This window comes from Taeniopygia guttata, chromosome 37 (genome assembly GCF_048771995.1).
Source record: "Taeniopygia guttata chromosome 37, bTaeGut7.mat, whole genome shotgun sequence".
Taxonomy (NCBI): domain Eukaryota; kingdom Metazoa; phylum Chordata; class Aves; order Passeriformes; family Estrildidae; genus Taeniopygia; species Taeniopygia guttata.
Window position 1 is genome coordinate 6,021,577 of NC_133062.1, and position 15,248 is coordinate 6,036,824.

Here is a 15,248-nt window from a genome sequence, read left to right on the forward strand (position 1 = left end):
TCTGTGCTTTCCTTCCTAATGAAAAGAACTCATCTTCCTGTCCAGGCGCACACAGCCAAAACTGGGATTCCACCTCCAAAATGCCCTGTGTCCAAGGATAGCTCCTAGACGAAAGGTGCCAGGAGAGACAGGTCTGGCTGGCTTGGCCTAAGGGTGGCCACCTCTCATCTTCTTTCTGAACACTTGGACTTCGCACTACTCTTTCCTACAGGAAAAAAACATTCATCCTGTCTAGGCACCCATGACCAAAACTGGGATTGGAAAGGTCTAGATGATCTTGGCCTCTTGAGAGCTGTTTCTCACCTGCTTTCCAAACACTGGGGCTCAGTGCTTTCCTTCCTATGGAAAAGAACTGTCCTTCATCTCAAGGGGTTTGTGGTCAAAATTGAGAATACTTCTCCTGATTTATTAAAGAAATATGGATATTGATCTAGTATCAATATCCAACTGTGACGGACAAAAACTCTCTAACAGTTTAAAGTTAGAAAGTGTATGTTTATTCGAAGCCGGGCAGCGTGCGGGATAGCTCCCAAATACACACCACACCTTCCAGGTGATTACAGAGTCTTTTTATCCATACAAGTACTGAATATACAAAATACAAATGCATATTCATAATTTTGGTACATCCCATTCTCCGCTTCGTATGCTAATCACTCCAAAAGCTATTAAGCATGCGTAGTTTGTCCCTTGAAATGGGTCGGTGGTCCCTTTTATGGGGAGGGGTCCCAAAATGAGGAAGTAAATGAAGTCTTCCTCGTTCTGACCTTTCTACCTTTTCAATGCGGGTATGACAAATGAACTCTTGGTAGAACTCCCATTCCTTGTCTTCAATTGGTTTCAGAACAGAGGAGGCCCACAATTGTCTTATGTTCCTAAAAGCTATTTATCAGTTTCTATATTCTTCATTATAAACCCAGCTAACCAAACATTGTGCTGACAAGCAATTAATTATTAGTTAACTGCTAACTCCTAACTTCATTTATTATTCTTATTTTAATTAACTCTAGTAAGGCTTATTTGTAACTAAAATCTTAGCTCCTCAAAATCTCTAAATGCCTTAAAGTTTACGTTTCACTCCCAAATTCCATTTATCCAAGGATTCTTCCATGACAAAAGGTGCCAGGTCAGAAAGGTCTGGGTGGCTTGGCCTCCAGGAGCCACCTCTCTCCTCTTCTGCTTTTGAAACACTCAGGCTCAGTGCTTTCCTTCCTATGGAAAAGAACCGTCCATCTTATCTAGGCAGTAAGGGTCGAAACTGGGGTTCTACCTCTAAAATTCTCTATGTTCAAGGTTTACTCCCAGCCAAAATCTGCCAGTACCATCAAGCCTGGCTGGCCTTGGCCTCTGGTGGCTGCCCCTGCCACACTGGGGCTCGGTTCTTTCCTTCCCATGGAGATCACTGTGACACTGTGGGCACCTCATGGAACCAAGGGGATCATTGTGGCACCACTGGAGCCCATGGAACCAAGGGGCCATGGTGACACCGCGGGGCTTCATGGACCCAGAGACCATTATGACTCTGTGGGGCCTGATGGAACCATGGAGACCATTCTGACCCTTCAGGGCCTGGTGTCACCAAGGGGGCATTGTGACACCTCAGGGCCTCCTGGAAGCAAGGGACCATTGGGACACTGTGGGGCCCCATGGAAGCGAGGGAACTTGGACCAGGTCTGGCTGGCTTGGCCTGCCAGGGGCCACCTGACAGGTCTGGCTGATGTTAGAATGCCAAGGGCTGCTTCTCATCAGCTCCTGCAGCACTGGGGCTCCGTGCTTTCCTTGCTATGGAAAAAAACCTGTCCCTCTTTTCAGATGCTCATCGCCAAAACGGGTATCCTCCGTAAAAAATTTCCTATATGCAAGGTTATCTCTCAGAACAAAGCCTACCAGCTCTGGCTGGCATCTGGTGGTCGCCTCTCATCCCCCTAGGAAACACTGGCACACTGTTCCTTCATTCCTGTGGAAAAGAACCGGACTTCATGTCCAGGGACCATGGCCAAAATTAGAATTTGGCCTCCCAAATTCCATATATCCAAGGATTGCTCCCAGACAAAAGTAGCCAGGACAGACAGGTCAGGCTGGCCCTTTGCTCTGGTGATTTTCTTAGACTATGAGCTGAATGTTTTCATTTGAAAATACCTTGGAGAGGGCCCAGAGATCTCCCAAGGTGGGATTTTGAGGCCTCGGGCACATGACCACTACATATGGACAAAGGAGCTCTGTGCTCTGTGCTGCTGTGGTGGTTTTGCATCACAGAAGTGATGTCCTGAGAGAAGCTGCTAGCAGTTTCCTCCGTGTCTGACAAAAAAAACCCAATCAGTAATTAGCTTTGAGAGCTGACAATCTGTTAAACCACTAAGCAAACTGCAGACGCCTCTGTGCAGACCCAAGTTGAAGATGAGAAAGCCTGGCTGGGTCTCTCTCCCCTCTGGCCCCAAAGAGGTGCCAAGGCCGGCCCAGCCCCGTCTCAGCCTTCTGGCCTGGCTGCTGAGATCCTGGCCCTGCCCCAGCGCGGCCCAGCCTGACACAGCCCCAGCGCAGCCGCTGCAGAAACCTCCATGGGAAAACAGCTCCGGCCGCAAGGACCGAGCCCGGCCGGGCTCACGGAACCATCTGCAGCCCCGGGCAGATATTGACTCTGCCAGTGCTGCCATCCTCCCTCCAGTGAGAGAAAAGGACACAGGGCAGACACACAGAGCAGCTACATGAAGACACCGAGGTCAGTGAAGAGGAAGTTGAATCGCAGATGGGAGGGATGAGGAGATGCCCCCTTGATCTTGGGGCTGAAATCCTCTGCTAAGCTATGGAGAAGGATGTCATTGATACATCAAACTGAAACACGGATGAAAAATCAAACCCTACAATTCCCTTTAAGATTTGTATGGAATGGGTATGTTTATTCACAGTGCTGTGGACACATATCGGGACTCATTGCCCTTTAATAGACATGAGTCCCTCGGAGAACTCTTTATCCTTCTTTATTACCTGTACTAATTTCCATATGCATAGCATTTCACAATAGGTTGATGCATATTCATTATGCTGATTTCACATTACACTTACAGCTAGTTACACTTGTACTCAGTTTTTGTCAGAAAGTACAGAAAGAACTCCTGGGTCACTCTGCCCTGTCTGTTTCAAGGTCCGAGGAGTCTTTCTTATCTCTTATCTTTTAGTGTGGAAATTTGCTTTCTTTTCCTTACCTGGGGTAGTTTTGCTAGGGCTGCAGTCCCTAAACTAGACAGCATATTTAGCAAGCTCAAAGTGGCACATTTCACCTAAATCCAAATTTTCATTCTCTCTCACCACAAGTGCTGCAGGAATTGTCTGCAGGCTCCTGCAGTGCCTGGTGCTGCTCCCTTGCCAGAGGCACCCCAGGCCAGGGGGGCACATCTGGGCTGCTGTGTCTGGCTGTGGGGCTCCCTGTTCTGGGCAGTGAGGAGGAGCTGCAGAGGCTCTGCAGGACTGACAGGATGGGCTTTGGGGCTGTGAGGAGAAGCTGAGGGACCTGGGCTGCTGGAGCTTCTGAAGAGGAGGTCCAGGACTCCTCCTGCAACGGCTCCAGGGGTGGTTTCAGAGAATCACACAATCAGCAAGGTTGGAAAAGTCCTTGGAGATCATCAAGTCCAACCTGTGCCCTGACACTGCCTTGTCTCCCCTGAGCCTCCTCTTCTCCAAGATAAACAACCCCAGCTCCCTCAGCCACTCCTCACAGGAATTGTGCTCCACACACCTCACCAGCCTTGTTGCTCTTCTCTGGACATGCTCCAGCCCCTCCATGTCCTCCCTAAATTGGGGTCTCAGAACTGGACACAGCACTCGAGGTGCTGCCCAACCAGTGCTGAGCACAGGGGAAGAATCACTGCCCTGCTCCTGCTGACCACACCATTCCTGACCCAGGCCAGGAGCCATTGGCCTTCTTGGCCACCTGGGCACACGGCTGGCTCATGTCCAGCCTGCTGTCCATCAGTCCCTGCAGGTCCCTTTCTGCCTGGCTGCTGTCCAGCCCCTCTGTCCCCAGCCTGTAGCGCTGCAGGGGTTGTTGTGGCCAAAGTGCAGGACCCGGCACTTGGACTTGTCAAACCTCACCTTGTTGGATCTGGATCTGATGCAGTTAGAAATTAAGAGTTTGTGGCGCAGTTAGAAATTGTATTAAGGTGTGATGGGGAGCACTGGGCTGTCTGGGTGTGAAGTAGCATAGGTTTATAGTGTAAGGTTTCAGCCACCTTAAGACAAAGATAAACAATGTTATCTTGCCAATCAGAGTTCCTTTGTAAATTGTAAACTATGTAGAAGTGTATAAAAACTGCCATCTTCTCTCGAATAAACGGAGAACGTTGCATTAATAATATTGGTTGGATGTGCATTCTGTCCGGCCAGATTTCCCTTTTTATGATGTCCCTGGCTTTTATCAAGGACCCACCGTGTTACTCAGAATGGCATCAGCCCATGGTGAGATGCTCCACCTAGGGGGGAAGAGCTAAACATTCCCACCTAGATATATCCTGGGATTTCTAGACAGAGAGGCAGCCTTCCCACAGGTTTCCAAGAGGACACAGCTGGGGTTTTCCACTGGACCGACTACACCTTTTCTACAGGACCACTGCTCCAACAGAAACCAGCTTTGGTTTCCCTCTGGCAGAGAAGCCCTTTTGGGGCACAGGTTTCTGGGGCAGCAGACGGGCACCGGTGCTGCCAGGGCTCGGGGGAACTCTGCTTCGGCGGGGACTGTGCCTCAGCGGCTGATGTCAGCGCTCCCCGGGCCCCAGGGTCAGAGCAGCATTCCTGCCCTGGCCCACACGTTCCTGGTCTGTGTCACACGGCCGTGCTTAGGATGGCCACCATGTGGGACGTGTCCCGAGGAGGCCGTGCCAGCTTCTGTGCAGGGCCCCGTGCCCTTCCCGCCGCGGCTGCGTCGGCAGCCCTGGGGGCTCCTGCTGCTCTGAGCCCGCAGAGCAGGGCAGCGTTTGCTGATGGTCTGAGCCGTTCCTAAAGATCCTGTTGGGCTGTCTGACACACCTGGGGCAAGGCATTCCTTCCAACCTGGGCCACTCTGGGGGGCTGGGGGTGGCCCCAGGGCAGGTGGCAGAGTGTGCAAGGGCCCTCTGTGACACGGTGCAGCATGGTCACCGTGGAATGGAACGGGACAGGGTATCCAAGGGCCCTTTGTGACACGGTGCAGCATGGTCACCGTGGAATGGAACGGGACAGGGTATCCAAGGGCCCTTTGTGACACGGTGCAGCATGGTCACCGTGGAATGGAACAGGACAGGGTATCCAAGGGCCCTTTGTGACATGCTGTGGCAAAGGTGTTGGCAGTGACAAGGCCACTCCACAGTGCTCGGTGCACGCGACAGGACAGGACGGAGAGAGCGGTGCTGTGAGGAGCCCTCGCACAGCCACTCATTCATTGCTGACCTGGAGCTTTCCCGAGGTATTACTCCTGCAGGTGACCTCGTGGCCAGATCAGAACACTTGGTGACCTCTGGCCTTCCCAAGGCATCTCTTCTGCAGCTGCCCTCGAGGGCAGACCGTGGCATTTGCTTTGCACCGTCCTTGACAGGAGACTCCTGTCCTTGTGGCTGGAGCCCCCAAGACCAGAGTGCAGGACTTGCTGTCCTGTAGCCTTGCCCAGACTTCACTCTTGCAGGTGCCCTCAAGGCACAACTGCAGCACTTGCTGACTCAGACCTTTTCCTTTTCACCTTCTGCAAGTAGCCATGAATCCAGGCAGTGACGTAGAGCACTGACCTGCGAGCGTGCCCATCCCATCCCATCCCATCCCATCCCATCCCATCCCATCCCATCCCATCCCATCCCATCCCATCCCATCCCATCCCATCCCATCCCATCCCATCCCATCCCCTGGGGCCTTGCCCATGGACAGGATGGAATAGGGGCCGACCCAGCTTTGCTTCCGAGATCAGACGAGACCGGGCGCTCTCAGGGCGGTGTGCCATGGGCACCTGGCAGCCCCTCAGCAGCGCCCTTCAACACACCCCAACACGCTCTGGCACAAGCCCAGAAAACCACGGGGGCTCCGCACGGCCAACAGGGCCAGCCCTGCCCACAAGAAAATCTAGAGCCAGACCCGAGCCCACAACACACACACAAGGGATAGAAAAAAAACAAGGCCCATGTCTAGGTTTGAAAAGACAGGAGTCTGTGAAGGAAGGCAAAAGCCTCCTGTGAAATGGAAAAGGTAAACACCCTCCCTCCGAATTACCACAATTTAACAAAAGGCTCTCAGGCAAAGATATGGGAATGGGATTAACAGTTCTTTACCAGGAAAAAAAACTAAATAAAAAAATAATAATAAAACAAATGTAATTAGTACAAATGAAACTAGTGATGGAGGCAGAAACCTGACACCCTGAGGAGTCAGGGTGTTGGTAGTAGTCCAGTTAAAATGGTGGCTGCTCCTCCTGGAGTGGCAGATGAAATGCTGCTGAAGTGGTGATCTCTAGAAGGGTGGAGTTTTCTCTGAAGGTCTGGTAGTAGTTGGGCCTGGTCTTCCTCTAGGAATTCAGCAGAGAAGAAGCTGGTGGGATGAGGTTCTGGGGGTCCTGGTGGGCACTGGGAGGGAGTTTGGGGGTACTGGGTGTGACTGGGAGGGACTAGAGTGAGCCTGGAGGAGCTGGATGGAGATTGGGGATGGAAAAGCAGAGATTGGGATGAGGTTGGTTGTACTGGAAAGAGACTGGGAAGCGTTTGGGTGAGTCCTGGTGGGGCTGAGAAGGGACTGGGAGAGGGTTTAGGCGTACTGGGGTGGTGGGGGGAGACTGGAAGGGGGTTGTGGGATTCTGAAAGGGATGGGAGACGCTTTGGTGGGTCCTGGGGAGGTGAGGAAGGGATCAGGGCAAGTTTCAGGGGCTCCTGGGTGGACTGGGAGCAATCAGGAGGGTGCTTGGAGAGGCTTGGGGTGTCAGTGAGAGGTTTTGGGGGGTCCTGATGCCTGCAGGCCTCCCAGAGATGCCGCTGGACACCACCAGCAGCAAGATGCAGACGAGGATCAGGGACTACGAGTTGGGCTTTGTCTTCCTGGTGCTGGGGCTCGGCTTCTACCTGTGCAAGTGGGTCAAGGGGGGTACCGGGGGTCATGTCCCCTCTCCCCAAGACTGTGGGTGCTCCACCCGGGGCCCCCAGCCCGGTGTCACCCCTGTTTCTCTGCCCACAGAGCTCCTGAGCCACCGGCGGCCGCAGAGCTTCCCTGTGGCCTCGGACCCAGCCGGGATCCCCCGCTCCATCCCCACGCTGATTTTGGGGGGTCCTGTGTACCCCCAGCCCTGCTGTCACTCTGCCCCTGCCCGCCTGCTCCCAGTGTTCCCAGTAACGCTTCCCAGTTAAACCCAGCCCAGTTTATGGGGGCACTGGGGAGGGACTTGGGGGGACCCCACGGCGGGGCCGGCACTGGGCAGGGAGGGCGGGGTCCGGGTGGGGAACACTGCCTGCTGCGGGTCTGCCCGGCAACTGCTGAGTCATCAGCGCCGCTCTCTCTGATTGGCTGACTCTTGTCCACCGCATTCTCTCATTGGCTGAGGAGAGGCCCGGGAGTGCGGAGAAGGAACGGGAGAGATCCTGCCCCGAGCAGCGGCACGGGGACAACAGACCCAGCCCGGGCACAGGGAGGGAATTTATTACCAACCAAACCACGGCAGCACGAGGAGAAGGGAAAGAAATCCCTCCAACACCTTCCCCCACCCAACGGGGATCACCCACAACAGGGATATCCACCAGGGAGAGACGGGGACATCCGAGATTAGACCAAAGCCAATTTTATTGTGTGTACCAGGTGTTTATACAGGGATTTACTTGTAGGGTCCTTATATAGGGCTCTGTTTTTGGTACATTTTCTCATTAGTTACAAATTCCTCATGACATGACATCACCTGGTAACATTATTTTATCACAAAGTCTCATACCACGTTGCTAGGTCACTCCTTGCCCAGGGAGACTTAAACTGTGTCTGTGTCTCCCACAGTTTCTGCTCAGTCAGGCCTCAGATATCGGGCCCCTTTATCAGCTCCATTGCTTTACTCTCTGTTTTATTCCCCATACGGGGGCACCAGGGCTCTGCCCAACGGGGGTCACTGGGGATCATCCAGCCCGGATCCTCCCATGGGGGATGGAGCTGGAGCAGCGCACCAAGCTCTTCCCTCACTCTCTTCCCTCACTCCAAGCTCTTCCCTCACTCTCTTCCCTCACTCCAAGCTCTTCCCTCACTCCAAGCTCTTCCCTCACTCGGGGCACTCACAGGGCTTCCCTTACTGGTGCCTCCGTTGGTGCTGGGTCAAGGCTGAGCTCTCTGAGAAACCCTTTCCACACTTCCCACACTCGTAGGGCCTCTCCCCGGTGTGGATGCGCCGGTGCACGGTGAGGCTGAAGTTGCGGTTGAAGCCCTTCCCGCAGTCGGGGCAGCGGAAGGGCCTCTCCTCTGTGTGACTCCGCTCATGTCTGAGGACACTGGAGCTGGTCTGGAACCTCTTCGCACACTGGGGACACTCGTAGGGCCTCTCCCCTGTGTGGATGCGCTGGTGTTTTCTCAGGGCTGAGATCCGCCCAAAGCTCTTCCCACATTCCAAACATTTGTAAGGCCCTTCCCCGGTGTGGATCACCTGGTGCTCATTTAGGTGAGACCTCTGTCTGAAGCTCTTCCCACACTTCCCACACTCGTAGGGCCTCTCCCCAGTGTGGATGCGCCGGTGCTCGGTGAGGTGGGAGTTTCGCTTGAAGCCCTTCCCGCAGTCGGGGCAGCGGAAGGGCCTCTCCTCTGTGTGACTCCGCTCATGTAGGAGGAGATTGGAGCTGGTCCGAAACCTCTTCCCACACTCCCCACACTCATAGGGCCTCTCCCCGGTGTGGATCCTCTGGTGCACGATCAGTCTGGATCTCCAGCTGAAACCCTTCCCACATTCCAAGCACTTGTGGGGCTTCTCCCTGCCATGAGGCTTCTCCACCAGCTCCGAGCTCTGGCTGGATCTCCGCCCGCCTTCCTGGCTCAGGGGGGCTCTTTCCTCCATGCAGCTCCCTGGGCTGGGTTTGCAGCTCCTCCTCCTGCAGCATCTCCGGGGCTTTTCCTCCTCCTCCATCCAGACACGCCCAGGGAATGACAAATCCTGGTTTGGGGAAAAAAACAAGAGAAGAGCACCTTGGACTGGAGGTTCCTCCTTGCCCAAGTTCATCTCAGGAAGTCATTGGGAATCTTGTGTCTGTAAGAACCTCCAAAACACCAAGATTCAGCCCAAAAATCCCACAAACTTCAAGATACAGATCAAAAACTCCCCAAACATCACAAGTCAGCAAAAACCTCCTCCAAAACATAAAGATTCAGCTGCCACATAAAACCAAAACACCAACATTTAGCCCAAGAAAGCTCAGAAACACCAAGATTCATCCCCTGAAAATCCTGGATCCCCCTCCACAGTCACCTGCTGCATGTGGGGGGAGCAATGCTCCTGGGGCTGGGGGATGGCTGCAGACACAGGGAGGGGTGGAACCTTCTGCTGCTTCCTCTTTCTGCTCCTTCTCCTCCTCCTGTGTCCCTACTCTTCCTCACACTCCTCTTCCTCCTGCTATTCCTCCTTCTCCTGCACAATCCCACCTTCTCCTGCCACCTGCATCGTTTGACCATTCTGTTCCTCAAGCCTGCTTCTCCTTCCCTTCTCCTCCTGCCCCCAGGCCCAGCACCCACTGCCGGCTCCCTCTTCCCCCCAGACCCACAGCATCCCAGCCGAGGGGCAGAGATGGAGCTGGGGCAGGTCGGGCTGGGGCAGCGCTGGGCTCTCGGCCGCTCCCGCCCGCACTCGGTCCCCACTGCAGCCGCTCCCGCCAGGACAGCGCGGGGGGGCCCGGCCTTGGCGCTGCCCCACTCCCACCTCCCCAAATTCCCCTCGGGGGGCGATGGGGCCGAGGGGGGGGCGCAGGTGGGGTCCAGGTGGGGAACGCGGGGAGCTGCGAGTCTGCCTGGCAACTGGTGAGTCATCAGCGCCGCGGGCTCTGATTGGCTGAGCTCTGCCTGAGGGCTGGGGCCGCAGCAAAGAGGGGACACCCTGCTCCAGGGGGGATGTCCCACAAACGGGGGACCCCCATGAAAGGAACAAGAGCAAAGTGTCTTTACAAACAGATGCTCTGAATCTGCTCAGAGATAGGGTCAAGCAACTTTCATGTAAGTAAGTGACAGGAGAAGCCTTGGTTTCAGAAAATGTTATTAATTGATGACATAGACTGCTGCTCAGCCAAGGCCCTGCTCTTTTCATGAACTTCCAGAAGAACAAGAAAGACTTAACAGAGATCGTTTGCTATATAAAAGCAGGGAGCATATTAAGGGAGTATGTAGTAGGTGGATTGGGAAGTCTGTAGCTCTCAAGTACTTCAGCCAGTGGGGAAAGCAGAGGGAGATGTGGCCAGGAGAATTAGGATGAAAAGGAGGCTGTGTCCTCCAGTAATTGGAGAGATCCCATGGAGAATATCCCATGGCCTCTCCCATTTTTAGAAATGAAATTAGTTTCACAGGACTCCTCTGTCTGCTTTGTGGACAGAATCCTCTGGTGATGTCAATTTTTCCGCACACCCTGGGGCAGGGAGTGCAGCTGAAGGTGCCTCACCCACTTTGGGTGATCGGCTCCCTTGGCTGGCGGCGGCACCAGGGATTGATTGGGGACCCGGGAGTGACCAGGAGACAGCCGAGTGACACATCGGGGGGTCTGTGAAGAGTCAGCAGGTAGAGAGCACTGAAAATCTCATCAGTGAGTGCCCTGGGATCTCCGGGGAGTGAACATGGCAGGGCACCCATGGAGGGGAGAAAAGGGAAAGCCAGGGAGGGCTCCTGGCCAAAGGGATGATGATCCCAAAATGTCTCTGAAGGGTCCCTTGGGAGAATGCTGAGGTAGTTTGCACATTCCCCCAGAGGTAATTAAGGACATGGGGGCCTGTGGGGAGCTGCGGGGCCGGGCCGGGGCTGTGGGGCAGCCGGGGCTCAGCGCCGGGCGCTGCCTGAGCCCACCAGCCCCGGGCAGGGCCGGCAGTGGCCCCCGGCCCCCAGGAGGCTGCGGGACGCCCCGGCCGCTGCCCGGCCCCGGGGAGCTGCCGGCCCTGCCCGCCGGGGGGGCCGCCTTTGGACACTGCGGCAGGACAGGCACCGGCTCTGCCACACGGGCTGTGCAGGGGACCCTGAGCACAAGGAGCAAAACAAAGCAACATCTGGGAAATGCAGATTTTCATGGTTGGACACGGAAGTGAATTTTCTCAGGCAGCCGGTCTCAAAGCAATCAGTGGTCAGGTTTGGATATTGGCACCGGGAGTGGCCACTGAAGGCATGGGCACGCCTCTGAGAACACAGGTTCAAAGCAAGAACTCCCAGCAGAACTGTCTCTTTGGAGAGTGCAGACTCTCCCCCGCCCACCACGGGCTGGGTGGGGGAATGGAAGCCCTGCGGCCTGGGAGGGATTGGCCAGGGGGAGGAAACCTGAGATGTCTTTGTTCCCCACGCCCCCACAGCACCGGAGGGAAACAGACAGAGAGCCTGAAGGCACCTGGAAATTCACTGGCAGAGGAGAAGGAGAAGCGGGGGGGAAGGTGCCCAGCCCTGGGAGTTGGGGTCTGGGCTGAGATTTCAGCAGTCAGGGCAGTCCAAGACTTTTAACCCTTTCCTGGGAAAGGAAAGCTTTGTGAAATATTACTCCTCCTCCACTTGAAAGAGAAAAGAGACAGTCTGGGACCTGAGATGTTAGGGAAAGAAGGTTGGAAGGCTTCAATATCTTCTGGTGACACCATCTCACCTAACAGGGGAGCAAAAGCAATTCTGATTGCTCAGCAGCCACTGGATCCCTTATTAAGGTATTTCTAAAAGGAGTAATTAATATACAAGGCATTGTGGAAGCAACAGACTCAGAGAGCAGAACTCATTTTCCAGGAAAGATCCTCCAGGGGGTTATGGCAGCTTTAGGAATACAATGGGACCTCCAGAACCCCTGGCACCCCCAGAGCTCAGGCTGGGTACAAAGAATGAAAGGGGATGGAAAGAAACACCTTTGGAAGCTGGGGATAGAAACCAAGATGCCATGGGTACGGCTTTTGCCATTGGCTTGGGCAAGAAGAGAGCCAGACCCAGGGCAGATATTCAATCATTTCCCCTTGGAATTGATCTCGGGAATTCCTTACCCTGGGAATTCTCCACCTAGTGCAGGGTGGAGATAAGGGATGCACATTTAAAGCAGTCTGTGGCCAGAATCCTGTCTCTGGTGCAATCTCTCCCCCAGGAAGCTGGGCTGGCACAGAGCTGCCTTGGCACTTTGCTGTTGCCAACATCCCAGCAGGACATCGGCTCCTGCCTAAGGAGTGCAGAGCAGCACCACTGGTGGCCAAGTGGCGTGGCCCGTGCCAAGTGGCCCCGAGGCCAGAAACAGCCGCCAGCACAGCTGAGCACGGGGGGACCCCTCAGCCTCGGCTCCAGGTCTCTGCAGCCCCGGAGATTTGCACTTCCCGCCTGCAGCAGGAGGATGGGAGGCCCCCACTGAGCCTGCACTGAAGGCAGCGCAGCAGCAGCCAGGGCTCCACAGCGGGGCAAGGCCCTGGGCCTGCCCACACATCCTCTGCTGAAATCCTCGGCCTGGCCACCCTCCTTTGGCAGCTCCAGCCACCGGGGACAGCCCTTGCTGCCACTGCTGCAGCTTCAGCGCTCTCTGGGCCTGCCCTGCCACAGCTGCTGGGCAAGAGCACGGGACAATTCCACTCTGGCTCTCACTTACACTCACACACTGCCCTGCCTGCCATGGCATTGATGGAAAATACACCAGCTCATAGACTTTAACATTGTTAACCTTTCATTTCTCTACTCAGGTTTGCTTTGCCTTGGCCCTGGGGAAAGAAATGTTAAAGGTTTTGTTAAGGGATGTTACACCACTCAATGGAGATGAGTTTAACACCTCAACACACTGGGAATGGCCCAAAAGATACCCACAAAGATAACGCCCAGCAGCAAAACATCAACCCCAGCAGCAAACAGCAACCAACACCTACCCCAGACACTGCCAGGGCTGCAGACACCTGGTCTGCAAAAGGCTGAGAAGGAAATCAGCACTTCCCACCTCATTAACAGCTGAAGCAAAGAAATCCGGGTCCAATAGGAAACCAAATACTAAAAACTGCACCTGAAACGACATAACATTAAACCAGTGGATTTAGACTGGTTCAGACTGTATCAAGTTCGGGAAAAATCAAGTAAAACCCACGTGTCATGGAACGGTTTTCTCTGCACAACCGGGCTTTGTGGGGATGGAATGATTTCTGCAGCACATCCTGGCCAGAATTAAGGAATGCCTTGACTCTTCCACTAAACATAGTGGTAGAGTTTTTCTTTTTCCTGCAGTTTCAGTGCTAAGTTTATAGCATTGGAGTATTTTTTGTAATAATCCTACTTCTATATTGCCGGTTAGGTTTCGGTAGGGATGTGAGAATGAGTTTTTACTCCGAGGAGAAGGAGAAGAAAGTGAATTGCTTTGGAATTTTTTTGTCTGTGTTTTATGTGGCTCTTAGAGATACCAAAATTTTGGTCTGCGGTTTTCAACGTTCACCTTTAGGCTGCACTTCGCAAAACTAGAAGAGATTTAAATGTGACCCTTTTACCCATAAACAGTAAACACACGATCAGAAGGAAAAAAAATCAGCTGGTTGTGGGGGGGCCACATGTGAGGCTGCTCTGGAAGAGAAGCTGCATTCCAGGCACCCAGGAGGAGCTTTAGAAATGCAAATCTGCACTGCTGGGGCAGAGTGGGGAAAAATGTACCTGGCTCTTCTTGCCTGGGGCAGGAATTGGCTGATTCCCTCTGCCCCTCACCCCAAGCTCTGCCTGCTTGCACAGATGGAATCTGCACAGCTGAAGGCAGAGCCCATGGTGAGGATCTGACTCTGAAACAGAAATGGCTGAAGCTGCAAAGGGAAACAGCAAATGGAGCATGTTGTGAAAACTTCACTAAAATAAGGGGGGGATCATCCCTCTGCCCACTTCAACATCTGCTGCCACTGTCTGTGCTGTACAGGGTGTATCAGAGCACTGGGGCTTTTGCTAGAACAAGTCCAGGGAAATTAGTTGGAATTCAAGTATTTGATGATGTATTTAGAAAAATGCAGTCATTGATGCAGCCTCAGCCTGAGGGAGCACCCAGAAATGGGGAAAAGATGAAGGGCCACCAGAACAAATCCTACAACACCACGGACCAGCCCCTGGGAACCCAAACCAATTCATATCAGGAGACAGAGAACCCATTTATCATTTCAATGGCATCATTAGATTAAAAACTGTCCTCGGAATAAGAACCAACCAGACAGCTCCAGCTCCTGACCTTCCTGCCGACCAATTCACTGAAAGAGGAACACAACATTTCACCAGGGGATGGGATCAGATTATCTGTTAGCAGAAAAAGGAGGAGTTTGTGGAGAACTAAATGATTCAAACTGCTGTTGGCAAAGAGACGACAAAGGTAAAGTCCTGAGGAAGATAAAAAAGGAAATAGGTGAAGAGTTTATGTATTGGTCCAAACATGGAAAGGATGGGAATGGGACACGCTTTCGTGGCTCCCCGGCACACCAGGGGTTAAACGAATGCTGCTTCTCCTCTTCTGTGCTGCAGCAACTCTCATCTTTTTACCATGCTCCACACCTTGGCAGTGCAGCTCATCCAGCAGCTGAGCCAGGGCATGCAGGTGGCAGCCAGGCCTCCTGATCCACAAACAGCTACAAAAGGACAGGGAATGACGGCACCGAGAATAATCCCAAAACCAAAGAGGACCCGGGAAGAACAAAACAGAGTCCAGGAGTGAATCTGCCTGGAGAGAGAGCCAGGTACTTGTAGATAAGGAAGCTACGGGGAAAACCATCAGTTCCAATAAATTTCACAAATTGAGCCACACAATTTCTCAAAGTCCCCTAAAATTCCCGAACTTCCAGGAGAACAAAGGCTTAAGAGAGCCATGAATATCGGCTGTTATACAAAAGGAGGGTGCATATTAAAGAGGACAGGCAGCAGGCGCATCGGGAAGTCTGAACCTTCCAAGGACCTCAGCCCGTGGGCAAAGGCAGAGGGAGATGCGGCCGGGAAAATGAGGATAAAAAGGAGACTGCGGACCACAACCATGGCAGAGAGCGCACGGCAAATGCCCCACGGCCTCTCCCCCTGCTCGGCAATAAAGTCACTTTTACAGGACTCCTCGCTCTCCTCCGGCCACAGAAACCTCCGGCGACGGGAATTTCCCC

At 53.7% G+C, this 15,248-nt stretch overlaps 2 protein-coding genes across 2 annotated transcripts in view; one reads left to right on the forward strand and one right to left on the reverse strand.

Moving 5' to 3' along the window:
• LOC140681608 (uncharacterized) overlaps positions 1 to 15,248 on the forward strand; it is a 370,130-nt gene that overhangs the window by 159,790 nt on the left and 195,092 nt on the right. The gene's annotated exons all lie outside the window — the stretch shown is intronic.
• The window catches only part of LOC140681537 (uncharacterized), a 28,690-nt gene that overhangs the window by 10,737 nt on the left and 2,705 nt on the right, over positions 1 to 15,248 (reverse strand). Inside the window, 1 exon segment of the mRNA XM_072921429.1 lies at positions 8,223 to 8,992. Coding sequence (XP_072777530.1) covers positions 8,223 to 8,992 — 770 coding nt within the window.